We start from the raw sequence: 20,296 nt of genomic DNA, 5'->3' as shown, positions 1-20,296 counted from the left end.
CAGTGTTGTCTAAAAGAGGTGAAAAGTTGTGGTGATGTATACAATGACCTGTCGAAAGCTAGCTGGCCTGTTTAGTTTTGGGAATTTTAAAAAGTCACCCTCTGAAAGAAAAGGTGTATAGTATACATTTGAAGTAAGTTATAGTATCAGTGTCCAGATAAAAGGTACATAATTTTGACCCACTCAATGCAAACTGATTTCATTAATAATAAAAGTGTTTTTGTAATGTTCCTAAAAATTAAGTATGATGAAGTTGCTAACCTGGGTTGTCAGTACATGCTTGTTAAGAATTTTAGACTTGCTGCATTCCATACTTAAGTTTACAAAAAGTATTGTGGATTTTAATATTCAAGGTTGAAAGTGGGACTTTACATATTCCATACGGCCAGTGGTACGTGGACACCCATACTAAGTTTTTTCGGCCCCACCCATTACTGACAGGTGTATAAAATACATTATATAAATTATATGCTTTCAAATTTGTGGCAGCAGTTCAGGGGAGGCTCTTTCCTGTTCCAGCATGACTGCACAAAGCAAGGGTAGAGGAACCTTGTGTCCCCATATTTTTGAACATGTACATATAATGTAATGTACAACTGGTTGGTTGTGAATCCAAGAGTTGTCTAAAAAGAACAGAAGTAAAACAACAATTTTGATTTGGGTTTTAATGTACCTTTATCACCACAATGGCACATGTAGAGTGTGTACATGGTCACCTTTAATGTCAACACTTTTAGAAAAGAGATGTTGCTCATCAAGTCCTTTTAATTAAATTCACTTTGATTTAAGTTTATCTATGTTCTCCGTCCCAGCTGCTTTCAATTGCAAAACGTATGAATAAATTAATGTAAAGGAATAAATAACCATGATGGGAGAAACACTGACGAAGATATTTTAGGAATCAAGATATAGATTCTCTACTAAATTAAAGGAAAGATGTTGAAAGCTTACATTTCTTATCATCATCAATGCCAGCATTATTTAGGTTTTCTGGGATAAAGTTGAAGGTGGAAACTACCTGTAGAGAATATTAAACTGTGATTTTCATAGTTTAAAGTTTAAAACAATTGATATAGTGTACTTTAATTTGAAGGTAATGGGTCATGTGGATTAACCCCGTGCTATATTTTCATGTAACAGTTTATTAACACAAAGTTGCAAAATAATGATTTATAGAATGGCAACTATTTATTAAGGCCTGCCCAAATATTACTTATCTATTACCAGTTCCAAGTATTCACCTGTTCTAGAATACACCTGTTTAGTGAAGATTCGATTATCTTGTATGCATGTTTCCAATTCAAGAGCCAATGCTGAACTAAAAGTGTGATTCTGTAAGTACTTTTAGGGAGTGCTGTCTTATCTATACAGCAGGTGTAATTATCTTTTAAGTAAGGCCTAAATAGAGACACTGGGATCCTGGAGATTCTCCAGTACAGTTAATTTACGTGTTAGTATAGTGCCCATAATTGTATACATGAAAAGTGGTATTTATTCTAACAGTAAGGCCCAATTACATATCAAGAAACAAATCCTTCGCATTGATTTAAGATATAAGGTTTTCCAAGAGACATTAAACAAACTCATGCATTGTTCCAGTGAAATCAGTTTTTCTTAAACATTCCCTTTTTCCATAACAATTAAAACTGCACAAACTGAAGGCTATAGATGCATTTGATTGCCGTTTAGGCCACAGGGAATATCAGTCACTATAACATCCATTGCTCCTTTAGGTAAGTCCATGCTGTCCTGTAAATAACGGCTCCTAAGTGTCATTATCAATCCTGTGAGCTAGAAAACAAACAAAATAAAAATAGAAAAGTTAAATTTCGGTACAATGAGCTCAACATTAATTGATGAAAATCAAAAGTATATACAAAAATCACATAATAACGACAGAAAGCCTGTGAGTCATACATTGTTTAGGTATCCTGAGTGCTTCTGTGTCACCAGACAGAACTTGGTGCATGACTCCTCTGAACTGATACAACACCTTCAGACTCTTGTCCTCACCCACACATGGGTCATAAAAGCCCGGTAATCCGGCCTGCACACAAACAGAATTTTTAGTTCAAATATTGGTGTAAAAATGATCTAATTATTCATTATACACATGTATAACTTCTTGCTGCCACACACCGCATCTGCTCTGTCACACAACAGTTACCAACCTTGAAGTGTAAAGACTAGAAAATGCTTTAACACACAAAATCAGCCACTGCATCTGTTCACAGTGCAGCACGTGTTCGTGGGGGAACGTTGGGGGAACGTTCGTGAAGGAACGTTGAGGGAACGTTTGTGGGGAAACGTTGGGGGACCGGTCGTGGGGAAACGTTGGGGGAACGTTCGTGGGGAAACGTTGGGGGAACGTTCGTGAAGGAACGTTGGGGGGGACGTTCGTGAAGGAACATTGAGGGAACGTTCGTGGGGAAACGTTGGGGGAACGTTCGTGGGGAAGCGTTGGGGGAACGTTCGTGGGGGAACCGTTGGGGGAATGTTGAGGGAACGTTCGTGGGGGAACGTTGAGGGAACGTTCGTGGGGAAACGTTGGGGGAACGTTCGTGAAGGAACGTTGGGGGAACGTTCGTGAAGGAACGTTGAGGGAACGTTCGTGGGGAAACGTTGGGGGAACATTCGTGGGGAACGTTGAGGGAACGTTCGGGGGGAACGTTGAAGGAACGTGAGGGGGGAACGCTGAGGGAACGTTTGGGTAGATTGTTGGGAATGGTTGGGTGAATTGTTGAGGTAATGGTTGTGTGGATCGTTGAGAAAACGTTTAAGTTTTCAACAATTCACCCAACCATTCCCTTAACAATCCACCCAAATGTTCCTCAACAATTCACCCAAACGTTCCCTCAACAATTCACCCAAACGTTCCCTTAACAATTCACCCAAACGTTCCCTCAACAATTCACCCAAACATTCCCTTAACAATTCACCCAACCATTCCCAACAATCTAGCCAAAAATTCCCTCAACTGTTGAGAAAACGTTTGGGTGGATTTTTGTGAAAACGTTTACATTACACGACAGGAGATACCTTAGAAACAACTTTCTTTTTCTTAGAATAGCTCTCTTTTTTTTTTTTTAAGTAAAAATAGTTCTTGTGTGAAGCTTCCCCAGCATGAATTTTAATAAAAGTGCCTGTAAAAAATTTGGAACATGTAGCTTTGTCTCAGAAGTGTCTTTTTGTTATTACCTTATCGGATAAAAAAAATATCGAGATATACATCGTATATCGCCATTCAGTGAAAAAATATTGAGATATTATTTTTGATCCATATCGCCCAGCCCTACCATAGCATACCATACACAAGCTTGCAGATGCCCAGGATTCGCTCATTATTCTCTTGGACCTCCAGAACTATATGACTACATCATTGTTGGGGCTTGAACAAAAAAATTTTTAGACAGCAAGATGAACATTTTCTGTGTAATTTGATCTGGTTTAGAAACAAGTTGAAAAGTACACAGCCATTAAGTGTTTACCTTTGAGGCCTCTGTGAGAATGAGTTTGGAGTCCTTCACCAGGCACTGAAGAGGTACAGTCACATCAATGACCCGTGCCCTTTCATGCTTCCTGCTGTTGTCTGTCACAAACTTTCCATACCAGGCATTGAGGATGATCAGTCCTGATGATAAAAGTTGTTTAGTTAAAAACAGTTACAAGTAAAAAAAAAAAAAAAGCAGTTGCCAGGAAATGGCTTTTCCCAGTTGGAAATTTTGGTTTCAACTCATTTCAAACGAGTTGAGATTAAGGTTAACCCTACCCCCTCCACTTCATTCAGGTAGGAAAGACCACCCTCTTAGGCCTCATATTTCTAAATAAATTGTATTAAGAACAAAGAAAATGCCCCACCCCTTTCCCTTTTTTTTTTTTCCTGAAAATATCTCAGACAACTTTCCAATGAAAAACAACCAAACAGCCCTATGTATAAAGGAGAGAAAGAGGAAAAGGAGGGTAAAGAAATGAGGATGTCTGAGAAAGTAGGGATGTAATTGTATATGAAGATAAGTATGTGCTGTAAGTATTCAAAAACATGAGTATAAGCAGATTTTTTATTTAATAAATACTAAAAGTTTAGACTGTATACTGTACTTTTTACACTTAACCCAATAAATACAAGAGGGTTCTACATGTTTGAATATGTAGTGAATGCATGATAACATTACATTATGGTAGCACAATTAGGTGTAGGATTCAGTGCCTTTTATTTTGATTGATCTATTGCCAAGATACACACAGACTCTCTTACCCATTTTAGACTCCTCTGCTTCAATTATTCTGCGCACAGACTCCTGCATCAGCAGAACCTACAGAAAAACACAAACATACACAATCAACAAACAAAACAACACGATTACTATGTTCTGCTTAATTTCATGCTACACATATGAACTAGAAGCAGTACAGTAGAATAGCACAGACTCACAGCAGACTCTGCCTCCTGTTTCTTCTTGGCAATGTCAGATGCAGCACTCTCACGATGTTTTTCCAGTTCCCTAAAGAGAGACAGCAGCAAATAAATGGAATTCAATAAAACAGCTAACATTCTGCCTCTGCATCTATATCTGAACAAGCACCAATGGAATTTTAACAAACAGAATGCACCCAATCAGTATTAGTATAAGCGTTAAAGAGATTTAAGAGCCAACATTTGATTTGCAGCCAGACTGAAGAGAAGTGATTATGTAGTTAAGTCAATAAAACACTCCAGCGTTGACATTCAATACATTTGCTAAGACCTTGTGGTTCTCATCGTTTTGAAAATGTAAAGGTACTTCAATCCTACAGTGTAGTTAATATTAAATTTAGTCCCTTAAACTATTATAATATTACAGATTGGACATTTTAAATAAAAGTATTTTTTATTCTGTTAATATATGTACAGTGCTGGCCAAAAGTATTGGCACCCCTGCAATTCTGTCAGATAATACTCAATTTCTTCCAGAAAATGATTGCAATCACAAATGCTTTGGTATTAATATCTTCATTTATTTTGCTTGCAATGAAAAAACACAAAAGAGAATGAAAAAAAAGTCAAATCAATTATCATTTTACACAAAACTCCAAAAATAGGCCGGACAAAAGTATTGGCACCCTCAGCCTAATACTTGGTAGCACAACCTTTAGACAAAATAACTGCGAACAACCGCTTCCGGTAACCATCAATGAGTGTCTTACAATGCCCTGCTGGAATTTTAGACCATTCTTCTTTGGCAAACTGCTCCAGGTCCCTGAGATTTGAAGGGTGCCTTCTCCAAACTGCCATTTTGAGATCTCTCCACAGGTGTTCTATGGGATTCAGGTCTGGACTCATTGCTGGCCACTTTAGAAGTCTCCAGTGCTTTCTCTCAAACCATTTTCTAGTGCTTTTTGAAGTGTGTTTTGGGTCATTGTCCTGCTGGAAGACCCATGACCTCTGAGGGAGACCCAGCTTTCTCACACTGGGCCCTACATTATGCTGCAAAATTTGTTGGTAGTCTTCAGACTTCATAATGCCATGCACACGGTCAAGCAGTCCAGTGCCAGAGGCAGCAAAGCAACCCAAAAACATCAGGGAACCTCCGCCATGTTTGACTGTAGGGACCGTGTTCTTTTCTTTGAAGGCCTCGTTTTTTTTCCTGTAAACTCTATGTTGATGCCTTTTCCCAAAAAGCTCTACTTTTGTCTCATCTGACCAGAGAACATTCTTCCAAAACGTTTTTGGCTTTCTCAGGTAAGTTTTGGCAAACTCCAGCCTGGCTTTTTTATGTCTCTGGGTCAGAAGTGGGGTCTTCCTGGGTATCCTACCATAGAGTCCCTTTTCATTCAGACGCCGACGGATAGTACGGGTTGACACTGTTGTACCCTCGGACTGCAGGGCAGCTTGAACTTGTTTGGATGTTAGTCGAGGTTCTTTATCCACCATCCGCACAATCTTTCGTTGAAATCTCTCGTCAATTTTTCTTTTCCGTCCACATCTAGGGAGGTTAGCCACAGTGCCATGGGCTTTAAACTTCTTGATGACACTGCGCACGGTAGACACAGGAACATTCAGGTCTTTGGAGATGGACTTGTAGCCTTGAGATTGCCCATGCTTCCTCACAATTTTGCTTCTCAAGTCCTCAGACAGTTCTTTGGTCTTCTTCCTTTTCTCCATGCTCAATGTGGTACACACAAGGACACAGGACAGAGGTTGAGTCAACTTTAATCCATTTTAACTGGCTGCAAGTGTGATTTAGTTATTGCCACCACCTGTTATGTGCCACAGGTAAGTAACAGGTGCTGTTAATTACACAAATTAGAGAAGCATCACATGATTTTTCAAAGGGTGCCAATACTTTTGTCCACCCCCTTTTTTATGTTTGGTGTGGAATTATATCCAATTTGGCTTTTTGACAATTCTTTTTGTGGTTTTCCATTGAAGACAAATTAAATGAACATTTTAATATCAAAGCATTTGTAATTGCAATCATTTTCTGGAAGAAATTGAGTATTATCTGACAGAATTGCAGGGGTGCCAATACTTTTGGCCAGCACTGTAATTACATCAAGTCTCTCATCAGTGTATAGTTATTGATATATAAAATGCATGTCTGTAAGAAGTTTTATACCACTTCTAACTAAAACCATTAATCTTATGTAACATAATCAATGGCCAACTTACTCAATTTGTTAAGTCAACAAGAAAATCATGGATCACCTACTTTCAAGGATAAGCAGCCAGTTTCTCTGTAAGGTTAATTACTATGGCAAAGACTGTCCACAAAATAAATCAACATGTCAAAACAAAAGTCGGGCAATTCTTAGATCACCAGACCTAGAAAAGGATGCCAACTTAAATACATGAAACATCCCTTAGAGGTCAGTTCAGACATGACACCTCAGCCATACTAAACTGGGCAACCTTCAAACCAGAGTCAACAAACTAGAAGAGCTCCTGTTTGAATGGCTTTTAGAAAACCGAATATTTTTTCACAGGCACTGTATATTGCAGTGATTATACAGTTACAGTCAATATATTTTACAGCAATCCAGCAGTGTAGAGATAAGGGATGCTTACTGTTCCTTCTGGGCTCGTAGGTATGGCTTAATAACAAGCCGATGAACAGCCAGGTAAAATACCAGAGGTCCGACTGTGGCATAGAATACTGCACTGGGAAGGAGCTGGTCTGTCAGGTGAATCGGGAAAAAGTATGTCTGGCTTGCTCTGTTTAACCTAAAAACATAAAAAGTAGTAAATGTTTTATATTTTACAGTTCTTAACATTTTCATCCTTTCTTAACATATACTTGACAATTAGCAGAACATTTGTCGTACTTTATTTTAAGCGTGACACCTTGTGGAACTCCAACACTGACAGTAGCACCAAGAACACTATGTCGACTGATCTTAGTCTCAGCACCATACTCAACCACTGTTCCAAAAAAGCCTGATCTGTTGAGAAATAACAAAAATGATTTTAGAATAGTGATCCAAAAGAATTTTAAAGAATGAATAGTATAAAAATAACATGCTTCTCCACATACTTGACAGAACCCTTGATTTTCGTCTGGTCATCATTTTGAAATTTGTACTGGTAGCTCATCATAATGAAAGTGTGTGGGATTCCCAGCTAAGACAAGTAATAGAGGATATAATTACCCAGAGAAAACGTGAGTAATACAACAGCTATTATATTTCTATATTTTAGATATATGGAAAACACAAGGCTACACAATTGTTGAAAAAAACTAACATGATCAAAGCAAGCACGTGCTAAAAAGTGCCTGAGAATCTGGCTAGGCTTGGTTACATTTCTTCAGTAAATCACATTATATACTTCACACTTTGGAAGTAATTCCTCCCTTTTTTTACTGATCACAAACTAAAAAAAAAAAAAGATAAACTCTTAGCATCTCAGATTGTGCCGAGTGTTACCACAGTGTGCCAGTTTATTAATACCTACAGCCACATTGTGGGGCCACTAATCCGATATAGGTGATATGACACTGATACTAACCTGTACAGCAAATGTGAAGTGGCTACTCTTTGTATCTCTGACAATGCTGGTGTTCATGGAGGACTGAACCCCCCAGCGCCACTGTAGGTAGCCCATTGTGTTCTTGTCAAGGTGGCGCGCAAGCATGGTGGTTACGCCCGGCCTCACTCCACGTGATGAAAACTGTAGTGCACACTGAGCGGTCATGAAGCTAAAAACAAAAACACACAAACAGGCTCATATCTTGTGTCAAATTTTAAAGCCACAACCTATGAGGTTTTGGTGTGTAATAACAGTCTACTCAAAATCATTAAATTCACCTGATGTTATTTAGCTATTATTGTGTCATGTCCCTAAATATTGCAGTAGCAGGCTGACTCCACACTAAAGGCTGCATATGCTTGTCCTAGCCTTTATCATGATAGATAGCTCTTTATAAAACGGATAGTTCCGGTCCTAAAATCTGATTGGCTGAGCCGCGTTCGAAGCCGTTGTAAAATCCCCGAAAAAAAGGCACACCTAGGACCACCTCACATCATTCCATATTAATACGCCACTGAATAGAGAAAGTTAATGTTATTTTCGCCCTCATGTTGCCTAGCAACACTGTTAATCGGATTACCTTGCGTCGCGGAAGAACGCTTTATTGTAAGTTTATACACAATAAATACTTTTATGATTAAACATTGTTGTATTTATTATATTTTATGTTGACCGCCGTTTTATAAAAGCAATAAGCCACTCGAGACCGTACGTTACTGTTACGATTTTAGCACGGGGAAAGAAGTTTTACGTCATCCCCGTGCTAAAATCACAGTAACATACGGCCTCTCGTGGCTTATTGCTTTAACAAATATAGCTTCACTGATCATCAAGAGGAACTTTGGGGGGCTACCACAGAATTCATTAAGAGAAAGTAATAATTTTGTTAATTAAATGAACCACTCCAAACAAATGTACGCAAGGTTAGACATTTGTAGTTAAAAAGGTTAGACAAACACTTTTACAACTACTTACCAGCGAGGTGTCAGGTTGCGAAATATCTTCAACCCAAAAAGAGGTCCGTGTGTGTCTCCTGCTCCCAATTCAACCTAAAGACAGAACTACTTGATGAGAAGGGTCGGCTATACCGAAGTTAATTAACCACTGCTTGTGTGGCGAGAGTTCTTACCTCTCCCCAGCCTTTGGCTGATGTCACCCGTCGTAGAGCCAGGCTAATATTTCCACCACCGTTGCCATTGTGTGTAGAGAGAGAGCCCGAAAGTATAGCCGTGTCTGACGTTGTCAGAGGTGCCTAAACCATAGAATTTTCAAAAAGCAGAATGCCCCCATTAATCAATTCATTTAACAGTAAGACCCATAATTCAACTCAATTCAAATCTGCTGCACATACCTCTATGGATTGAGATATATGCATCTTGTTAATCTCAACGCTGGGAAAGCCCCCACCAGGGAGTTCCTCGTAATCTTCCTCATAACGATCAAAAAGGTCTGTGGCATCCACACCCACACTAATTGTCCCCTGTTTAAGAGATTAACAGTTAGTACAAAGACAGCCTTATAACAACAAATGGAATGTCATACAAAACACAAGTTAAACCTTAGGGTTGGTCCTCTGCTGCAGTCTCCTTTCCTCCCTCTCTCTCTGGAGGCGCTCAAACTCATCCCGGATCTCCGCCGGCGTTCTTCTCCTCTCCACTACCTGAAAATAACAATATCAATATGTAAAAACAACTCAAATATATCATAAATGGCAAAAGCTGAAGCAATTATAAATAATATAATAATAATAACCACGTCTTACCTCCCATCCTTCCACGCTGAGCCCTCTTTTTCCATAAATATCATAGATAGCTCTGGATTGTGGATCACTTAGAACTGCAGAAAGAGAATTTTTTTAAACACCACAATTGTTATCATATTTTGGTAAAGAACCAATAGAATTGAAAAATGATCATGTTTCAAACTCCATAAAGTCTGACACTGACATCACTGATGTCAATGACTTGCCGCTTACCTTCATATGCCTGGTGTACAAGGTTAAAAAGCTGTTCTGCCTGTGTTTTGAGCTCAGGGTCTCTGTGTTTATCAGGGTGGTAGAGCATGCAAAGACGGCGATACGATGCTTTGAGCTCTTCTTGTGTGGCCTGAAAATTATGAGCACATTTGTGTTTCATGTATACACAGGGCTACACAATATTATTTAAAATCAACCAGCCAACAACTAACACAAATGAAAACATTGCTTTGTTCTTGTCCTAATGCAGAGCACACTGAAGTGTTCATAATTGTAAATAAAAATACAGAAGTGTGAAATCTTGCAAAGTTTCATGGAAAGCTTGCCCAGAATTACAAACTTTTTACAGATAGTGACCAGAGGTGAAGTTAAAACCTTGATGCTCTGCATCACAACATTGTATATAAAACATTATGCCGAAACAACAGTATCTAGATTTAAATACGTTATATTAACTGACAGATATAGAGCTGGTCCAGACTTGCATTTCTAGATCCATACACACTTGGTTCACTGTTTATGTTTCACTACATTTATATGTACAGACGTAGTATTTAAGCAAACAACTAGCATTTTCCAAACGTTCATTTTACTAGAGAGAGAGAATGCCTTTATTGTCATATATACATATACAGAAGTACAGTACAACGAAATTCTTTCTTCGCATATCCCAGCCAGTTTGGAAGCGAGAGAGGGTTAAAAGCCTTGCTCAAGAGTCCAACAATGGCTGGGATTCGAACTCTCAACCTTCCGGTTGATAGCCCAAAGCCCTACCCACTAGGCTACCTCTGTCCCATTAGTGACAAACTGAACATTTAAGCCTGTTAGGTGGGTAGTTGGGACACTGGTCTTGGGAAATTGGGCACATATTTAATCACTATAGAAAAAATAAATAATTTTTTTTTTAGCTTTAATATTTTGACTATACCAAAGGTTAAACATTTGTATCATCAGATCTTTAAATTCCAACAATTGACATATGAACTAAGAATAGAGTATCAATTAGAAAAGTTAAATATACACACTTGAGGAGATCATTTAAGGGATTTTTCTGTTGTAAGAATGAGTTCTACATGAAACTGTCCATGCTGGATTGACATATTAAACAAACTACGTGACCAACCTGTGCATTTGTTACTATGGTAACAAGCATCAAGTCTGAAGAATTCACTGGAAGATTCTAGAAGCCAGTTGGATTCGTATTATATTTGAGTACAGCTATAAACACTGTTTATTCGAGTACAAGTTATTTGGAATAATGATATTAGTATGAATTATATTATATAAATTATAATTATATTCAGGATACACGTTAACGAAGTTCAGCTGCGGTAAGTTTTTTTCTTCCAAATGTTTATGCCGTTATAGAATTAGCTAACGTTCAATTACCTCACACTAGCACTTTTTACCTCCCAAATTTGATTAGTGACACCACTGTATTAAGTCGTTTGTTTAACTCAAATTGTAAAAGTAATGTTAGTAAATAACTCAGTACAGACATTTTATGATTTCTACGACTTTATAGAAGAATATTCTCAATCATGGACTAGTTTTGCAGTGCAAAAAGAACCGAGTGTGCATTTTTTTTACTGTGGTAACAAGCATCAAGTCTGAAGAATTCACTGGAAGTTTCTGGAAGCCAGTTGGGATTCGTATTATATTTGAGTACAGCTATAAACACTGTTTACTCGAGTACAAGTTATTTGGAATAATGATATTAGTATAAATTATATTCAGGATAGACGTTAAACTTATAGTCTAAAGCTATTGAAGTTGAAAGGAAGAAGTTCAGCTGCAGTGACTTTTTTTCTTCCATATGTTTATACCGTGTATAGAATTAGCTAACGTTCAATTACCTCAGACTAGCACTTTTTACCTCACAAATTTGTTTACTGACCCAGCTGAAATAAGCCGCTTGTTCAAGTCAAACTCTGTAAAAGTTTATTTGTTTGTTTATTAGGATTTTAACGTCATGTTTTACACTTTGGTTACATTCATGACAGGAACGGTAGCTATTCATTACACAAGATTCATCAGTTCACAAGATCATATTGAACACAGTCATGGACAATTTAGTATCTTCAATTCACCTCACTTGCATGTTTTTGGACTGTGGGAGGAAACCGGAGCTCCCGGAGTAAACCCACGCAGACACGGGGAGAACATGCAAACTCCACACAGAAAGGACCCGGACCGCCCCACCTGGGGATCGAACCCAGGACCTTCTTGCTGTGAGGCGGCAGTGCTACCCACTTAGCCACCGTGCTGCCCCTCTGTAAAAGTAATGTTGGTAAATAATTCAGTACATCCATATTATTAATTCTACGACTAAAAACTAACACTTTTTACCTCACATTTTTTTAATAGCACGGCTAACCTAACATAAGCCGCTTTTTAAGTCAAACTCTGTAAACGTAATGTTAGTAAATAATTCAGTACGGTCATATTATTATTTCATTTACATTTACATTTTCAGCATTTAGCAGACGCTTTTATCCAAAGCGACTTACACAATGAGCAATTGAGGGTTAAGGGCCTTGCTCAGGGACCCAACAGTGGCAACTTGGTGGTGGCGGGGCTTGAACCGGCAACCTTCTGTTTACTAGTCCAGTACCTTAACCACTGAGCTATCACTGGCCCATTTCTACTACTTTTCAGCAGAATTTTCTCAAACATGGACTAGTTATGCAGCGCAGACTATCTTTCGGTTTATAAAGCTACATAGCAAACGAGCTACACTCGGGCTGCGTCCCAAACCGCACCCCAAATACTAAATAGTGTTTGACAGCACCGATGACTGTCTACTAATTAGACAAGGTGTTAAGTACTGTGGTATCAGGATTGGGACGCAGCCTTGACTTTGTGTTTTCTTTCAGCTGGATGCTTGACGTTAAACCAAACTAGTTCAGTAGGTTTGGTTAACTGGAGCAAGTTCATGGAAAGCTGAAAGTGCAACCAATTCTAATGTAAGCTCATTAATCACAATTCACATTTAAAGGTTACATTAAGTTAATATTAAAGAACTACATGCAATGATAAGCAAGGGTCACACTGCTAACTCTCGCCACAGTTACTCTAATGCCCAATTTCCTAGTCGACGTGCAAATATACAGCATTAACATGTACTGCCAGCTCCGATGTTGTGCATGTATTAATCAGCCATGTCGACTGCTTACCTCTCTTCGCACGTTTAACAGCGAGTAATAATCATCGTTGTCGATTTCATCCTCCTCCAAGGCCGCCGCCATGTCTACAACCTTTCATCCCGCCCAACGTCACCCACCCTAAGCAGAGCTTTCACAAGGACCCGGCAGAGTAGTGCCACCCTCAGCATGGGAGGATCACTACACTACATTCTCTTTCAATTCACTTTCAATTCCTCGTTGCCTTCAGGACGGGACTCTCCGGGCAGGACGCCAATCCATCGCAGGGCAACACCGACTCAGATTTCAACCTTTCTGAGCACAGTACAGTGGCGGTTCTAGACCATGGGTGTGTTCGAAAACCTAGGGAGCTGCCTTGCTGTCTTACTGTCTACATAGGCAGCTGCCTCAGTAGAGAGGATTCTAATAAGTCAGTGTCTTATAAGGCAGGTTATTCGAACGCACTACTTAGACAGCGATTCCATCGGGTTTAGCATTTCGCGTTTAGCATCTTGCCATTAAAACCAATGGATTGAGGTAGCACAGCACGCTAACGTCAATATAACATCTTCCTTCATGTACCGATAACGGTTAAATTTCCTGACAAGCCCGAACGTGCAAATAAAAACACTTAAAGTTAAAAATCAGTAATATTTTATTTACGTTTGAAAATAACTCCATTCGTTTCTCCGCCCCATCAGAGAGAAGAGAGAAGAGCACCCGACCCGCAATGAATTCTGGGATTGCCTCGATCACTAAGGCAGCGTCGGATGCTCACTCGTTCTTGAGCCAAAATAACATTGAAATATGAAGATACCTCAGAAGTGAGGATTTTAAGGCATCTAGGATTTCGAACAGCCTCATTCTCGGGAGCGCGCACAGGATGACGTAAAATGCTGTCTATGTAGACAGCACACTAGCTTTTCGAACACACCCCATGTGGGGTGCGGGCAGGGTCAGGCAGGGGCCAGAGGCTATGTTAGAGGGGCCAATTACTTTCTGCCCAAATGTGCATTGTGGGCATTAAGAGGAAACAGTCGATATTCAATAGAATTCAACATTTTATTTATGCAGTTTTCAGTCTACATTTTCTTGAGTTTGATGTAACTCAGGCTGTAGCCTAGTGGTTAAGGTACTGGTTAAGGTACTGGACCAGTGATCAGAGGGTCGCTGGTTCAAGCCCCACCACTGCCAGGTTGCCACTGTTGGGCCCTTGAGCAAGGCCCTTAACCCTTAATTGCTTAGACTGTATACTGTAACAGTAATGTAAGTCGCTTTGGATAAAGGCGTCTGCTAAATGCTGAAAATGTAAATGTAAATGTAAACAAATCAACCAAGAATCACCATTTAAGGCTTTTGCTCTGCTTAAATGTCATTTATTCAGTCCTTTTCTTTTTCATATGAGTTCATTTTCATTTGAGTTACATATACCGTATTCCTAGGGGGGCTGTAGGGGGGGCCAAGCTGGTTGTCACAGGGGCACTGGCCCCCGCTGAACACCCCCCCCCCCCCCCTTCCCCGAACCGCCACTGGCACAGTATTGACTCACAGCATATTCTTTTAGAATAGTGTTGTTTGCCCATCACTGGCGAGTCTTAAATGCGGGGTTTGAGTCTCGACTATGCCACCTGCCTCGTCAGGTGCTCAACAGACACAATTTTTCATGTGTAAGAGATGGTCTGTAAACTTCTTGTTGCTGCAACAGAGACTCCTACTGTCTTGGCCAGGCTTCTGACATGACAACAGAAGAATATCCAGCAAATTACATGGTCCTTTGTACATGCTATGGCTCTTTGCAAGAAGCTTATACTAGCCAGTGTAAAAATGCCACCAGTGGCTTTATTCATGCCAGAGAGTGTGCCAGCATGCAGCCCTCCTGGCCCAGCATGGGTGTTGTGCAGCCAGAAGAGGTCACTAGAGTGCATGGGGATAATGAGTATATCCATACTGAGACAATGCAGGAAATGAAGAATGACAAAAAGATAAATTAAGTTTCTTTAATTGCATTTACTCTACCTCTATACATTTAATTACCAGATTATAAGGTATACCCACCATAACGAAGCACATCTAGTCAGCCACAATTTAATAAATAAAAAGGACAACCATAGGACCACCATTGAACAGAGATGATATAAATAATAGGCCATTGCTGTGCTACAGAACTAGTCCATATTTGAATTTTTTTCTCAAACAGTTAGAAGAGGCCATAATTGCAGCAGCAATGGGAAACCCCTGCTTGAACATTTTCCTCCCTACAGATACTGTCAATCATGTCTGTGTAGGTGCCCAACCGGTCTATAGCACAGCTGAAACATAAAGTGTTGATCTATAGACCATGTTATTTGGCCCATCAGCCTTGTTAATAGCACCCTCAGGATTGGAGGTTCATTATTCTCTTAAAAGCTCAGTGTGATATTTGAATCTGCTTAAGCTTTTCTTTAACTCCCCAGCCACTGTACTTTGTTTTACTAGCCATTTACATTTTGTAGATATAGGTATACCTACTATATAGATGCACGTTGAAGGTACAGTAGACGGTTGCTGGCTGTATAACATCATAAGTGGATAGGGGCCACTATAGGACATCAATGACCAGATATTTCTGAAGTGCTGTACTACTCTCAGCTTATCAGTGACTAATGAAGTAGTAATATATTTATTAGGTTCTGCACTGCTGTAAGTTTTTTTGGCAGCAGCAGCCTTTTGAGCACAATCTACTCTTGTAAACTGTCTACACTTACAGACCATATGCACTTTTTACTATGTACACTTTGTTAGTGCTACCTTAACATCACATTATTTGAATAAAGCCTTTTAAACTGCTTTGACTTTTTCTCTCTTTAAGCATTTTATCAGGTACATTTAATGTCCCCTTTCCACTGACTGTACCCTATGGTATAGTACAAGTTTGTGATTCCACATTTAGTGGTCGTTTCTATTGTCAGGTGACAATACAAGCACCCTATTTGAAGTCCAACTACAATAGATCTTATTAAGAAATTGTACAATAAGATATACTAAAAGTAAAATAACAACTGAAGTTAGACAAATCAACTCTAAAATAAAGAAGCAGATTATTATAAGTGTTTTTTCACTAACAAGAATGCAACCACCAAGCTCATGCATTGCCTCACTCCCCTAAACTGAGGGGATATTTAGTGCAATTTATTTACCTTTTTCGTGTTTTTGTAAGGTGGGAGGAAACCAGAGAACTGGGGAAAACCCACACAGACACAGGGAGGACATGTAAAATTCTATTACAGACGGTGACCGGAGCTGAGGATCAAACCTAAGACCTCAGGGACAATGTTGCTGTGCGAAACATACTTCATCTGCTGCACTACTCTTTTGCTCTAAATTCCAAGTAAAAACTAATTATATTTTGTAAATCTAAACACATTTCATATGTTTTGTTTTTTTGTAAATCAGCTAAATCTGATCTTTATATTCTCTATGCCCTAATAATTTCTTAATGGCAAGGATTTATTATTAGCTTAATGGTAAGTTTTGAATTTCCTATGTAGCAATTCTTAACTCACTAGAGAACTACAATGACTAAAAGCCTATTATCAGCACCCACACGTCTGCATATTTAGATGCATCATTATTGCTTAGGCTTAGGCACTCCTTGATTTGAAATTATACATTTGCTAAAACGACATGCCCATGGACAAGATTTATTAGCTTCATAAACAGGCTATTGCTGCTAGAATAAACGAAATGCAAATGAATTAACACATAAGCGTAGTTAATTACCAGTGCACAATTCATTCTTATAGAAAGTAAACAGAATTAGCTAAATTAATCTCTGCAGCAGCAGGACTAAGTACACTAAATTTTAACTCTAATTCATTTTCATGAATGAAAATAAGAATCCCTCCTGGTCATGTAATTTAAAAGGTAAACTAAGGACTATGCCTAGTTTGTGCCAAGAATACCATCCAAAAATAAATTAACTGAAGATGACTTTATTATACAGGAGTTTATTTTCTGACATAGCAAGTGCCTTTGCACTTTTTAATTAAGCTACTTTACCACTTCATGACTTCTCTTTGCAATGAAAAGGTCAGGATTTGGAGAATGCATCCACGTTATCAATCGAATGCAAGCAATAAGGATAATATTTTAATGATGGCATTTCACAGTCTGTTTTTGCTGCAGGCAAAGAAACATTTAATTCATTATCTCTGAGCTCACTGCAATTAAAGTTCATTAATCTCTCCATGTATCAGGCCAGTTCCATATTCATGATTGCAACATTGCCAAGGTTGCCAAAGATAATTAAGCTAGAACATCCATGTAAACCTATTGACCAGGCAAAAAATAATATATTTATGTTATCTGGAATATTTGTGGGCAGATCTTATTTACATTTTATCGGGAATTAAAGGGTGTTGTGATACAGACTAGTTTTGATGAGCTTTAATGTTCAATGTCATTGTCTCTCTCTTTACATCGTGGTTCTTAACCTTTTTATCAGCTGGGCCACAGTAAGCCACAACTGTGGCCAGAAGGCAGTCTTGCAGGCCACACAAATGCATTAACAAATAGAAATAACAGGCTTTAGCATAGGAGGTCTGGTCAAGTGGAGCTTCACACACAATGGAGCTGTTCTTTCAGCACCAATTATGTGATAGCATATTCTATCCCTCACTTTCAATACTTGTATTTGGACTATGCATTTTACTTTTTTACTTTGTTACTACTGATAACAACTTACTTATAAAATGTATATGCACAAATAAACTTATCTGTAAACATAAAACTTTTAGATACTTCATAAAATCTATTTTAAAGATATCTTACCGAAACTATATATACCGCATCTTAAGCACTGCAATTGACCTAGAAAGAAAATACCTAAAATAACCTGTTTACCTGAAACCCATTTATATTGGAAATCTAATGGGAGTTGTTAAAATCTTTGAATAAATGTTTGTTACACCAAAATATAATGCAAATTCAGCAAATGTCTTACTGAGACATGTCGACTGCCTTATCACCATTAAAGCTTTTCTAACTGTTTTATCCAACTTGTTTTACTCATTCATTTTTAGAAACTGCTTAATTCTAATTAGGTTCAGGGTAAGGGCAGAGCCACCTGTAATCACTGTGTGTAAGGCACCATACATTTACTCATTCACTCAAATCCAGGGGCAGAGAAGCCAATCCAGCTGCATGTGTTTGAGATGTGTAAAATAAATTGAAGTGGACATGGAAGAACATGCCCTTCTTCTCACTGACACTCATAGAAGACAGGATTTTAACCTTTACATCCACTTTACCAGCTGCACCACTGTGAAACACTCTGTAGAGTAAAATGTAATCCTAGTTGTGGTGTCCATATTGGTAACACATTTACACAAGTTCTTCCTTTCTAATAGTCACATCTGTGATGGGATAACATTCAGATTTAAAACTTAAAATATTTTTTGCTTGCAAAATTACCATTCATTCATTAATTCATTTATATGTATCCACTTTATCCTGATCAGGGCAACACTGGGTGCAAGATGGGAATACATCCTGTATAATTTGTATTAGTAGGTACTTGGGTGGTGAAGCAGTCTATTACTCTCACCCACCACTGCTTAGATTTTAGTTATTTCCCTTCGCAAACACACCTAATTTTACATGTCAGTATATTACTTGGATAAGTAGGTGTAGTGTGTGCTGCACAGAATAATAAAGACTTAAAGACCTGTGTTTAATCACTGTCTGTAATAGACAACAATCTAACAACACAAATCTGCTGAAACCCTGTTAGAACAAAAGTATTCAGGTAGAAGAAAGATAGATAGATTAGTAAATGCAGGGCTGTTTAAGTATTTAGTGAAAAGGTGGGTTTTCAGTCATCTTTTCAAGATGGCAAGAAAGTCGGCTGTTTAAGCAAACAGGGCAGTCAGTTTTACCACCTGGATGCTAGTACAGAGAAGAGCCTTGATTCTATCTTCCTCAAATTTGAATTGGTGGACCAAGACGAGCCAGACTTGTGTCTTGAAGGGTATATTATACAGAACAGGGCAGATACATGTAACCAGTGAAAAGAGTGCAGCATTGGGGTAATTTGGCAGCATTTGGATTAATTGAAAACCAAGGGGCAGCCTGCCAAGCGGGAGCTGGAATTGTCCAGCCTCAAACTGACAAAAGATTGGACAAGAAAACGAGTGGCTTCCATAAAAAGTAATGGTCAAATCTTTCTGATGTTGTAGAGGAAACTTGGCATGATCTTGTTAGGGTAGCAATGTGAGCCAAGAAAGATGGCTATCCAGAACACCACTGTACATTATCACATGATTTGGTTTGAGAGACATTGAGAGATACGACTAGGTCATGGACACAGATCTCCAGGAATATTTATCAGCTCAGTCTTACTTGGGTTATGTTTCAGATGTTAAGCTGGCATCCATTGTGAGATATCTACCAGACATGCCAAGATACTTGGGTGTCTAAAGAAGGGAAAGACAGTAAGTGCTGAGTATCATCAGCATATAAATGGTAAGAGAAGCCATGGGAGGATATTACTTTACCAAGAGAATAAGTGTATATGGAAAACAGAAATGGTAGAAGTTTGAAAACCTGTGAAACACTAGTTGAAAGATTGGACGGAGGGGAATTTAGATTACCTTCATGAGTCCCTTTGAATAAGTTCCACGTTTAAATAGGGTGAACAGAAGAATGCTGTGATTTACCTCAAAGGCTGCAGATAGGTTAAGGAGGAACATGACTGAAGACAGTTTTGTTCTGGCAGCATGAAGCTTTTCAGTGACACCCAGAAGGGCTGTTTCTGTGGGCATGTGCTGTCTTGAAGTCAGACTGATAGTGATCATGAATGTCATTCAGGGTGAGTAAAACAAAAAAGATTACTAATTGTAGCCAGCCCATTAAAGAATTTTGGACAGAAAGAGAGGAGTGATATGGGTCTGTAGTTGTAGATGTCTGTGGTGTTCAGTGGGGGTTTCTTAAGAAGTGGGATACTTAAAAGCTGTAGGGACAATACCAGATGTCAAAGAGTTATTGATGATCCAGCAGGCAGGTTGTTGCCAGTAGGAGAAGTCCAAACTTCTTGCACTGATGCATCACTCACTAATGAATCTTTTCTGGCTCCTTTATTTTCAAAAGACGCCGTCTGAATCCATTCGGTCTTACGCACTTGTCTGACAGCGCACA

General features: G+C 38.8%; 2 protein-coding genes across 2 annotated transcripts in view; one reads left to right on the top strand and one right to left on the bottom strand.

Annotated features, from left to right (window-relative positions):
- Positions 1–650: 650 nt before the first annotated feature.
- dnajc11a (DnaJ (Hsp40) homolog, subfamily C, member 11a) lies at positions 651–13,237 on the bottom strand. The gene is made up of 16 exons (XM_063015722.1): positions 13,157–13,237; positions 9,981–10,110; positions 9,768–9,841; positions 9,564–9,665; positions 9,357–9,485; positions 9,135–9,257; positions 8,981–9,054; positions 7,985–8,174; positions 7,512–7,597; positions 7,303–7,419; positions 7,046–7,201; positions 4,433–4,502; positions 4,256–4,313; positions 3,489–3,631; positions 1,918–2,047; positions 651–1,791 (listed from the first exon to the last, which is right to left on the bottom strand). Exons 1-16 carry the CDS (start codon positions 13,226–13,228, stop codon positions 1,766–1,768), a joined length of 1,680 nt encoding a protein of 559 aa, XP_062871792.1. The 5' UTR covers positions 13,229–13,237; the 3' UTR covers positions 651–1,765.
- Positions 11,281–20,296, top strand: part of camta1a (calmodulin binding transcription activator 1a) — a 463,893-nt gene continuing 454,877 nt past the window's right edge. Inside the window, exon 1 of the mRNA XM_063015717.1 lies at positions 11,281–11,311. The gene's annotated coding sequence lies outside the window, so the exon portion shown is untranslated. The remainder of the gene's footprint in view (positions 11,312–20,296) is intronic.

The sequence above is a fragment of the Trichomycterus rosablanca genome, chromosome 19 (assembly GCF_030014385.1).
Source record: "Trichomycterus rosablanca isolate fTriRos1 chromosome 19, fTriRos1.hap1, whole genome shotgun sequence".
Classification (NCBI taxonomy): Eukaryota; Metazoa; Chordata; class Actinopteri; order Siluriformes; family Trichomycteridae; genus Trichomycterus; species Trichomycterus rosablanca.
The sequence above is the reverse complement of the archived record's forward strand: the minus strand, read 5'-3'. Positions and strand labels throughout refer to the sequence as shown.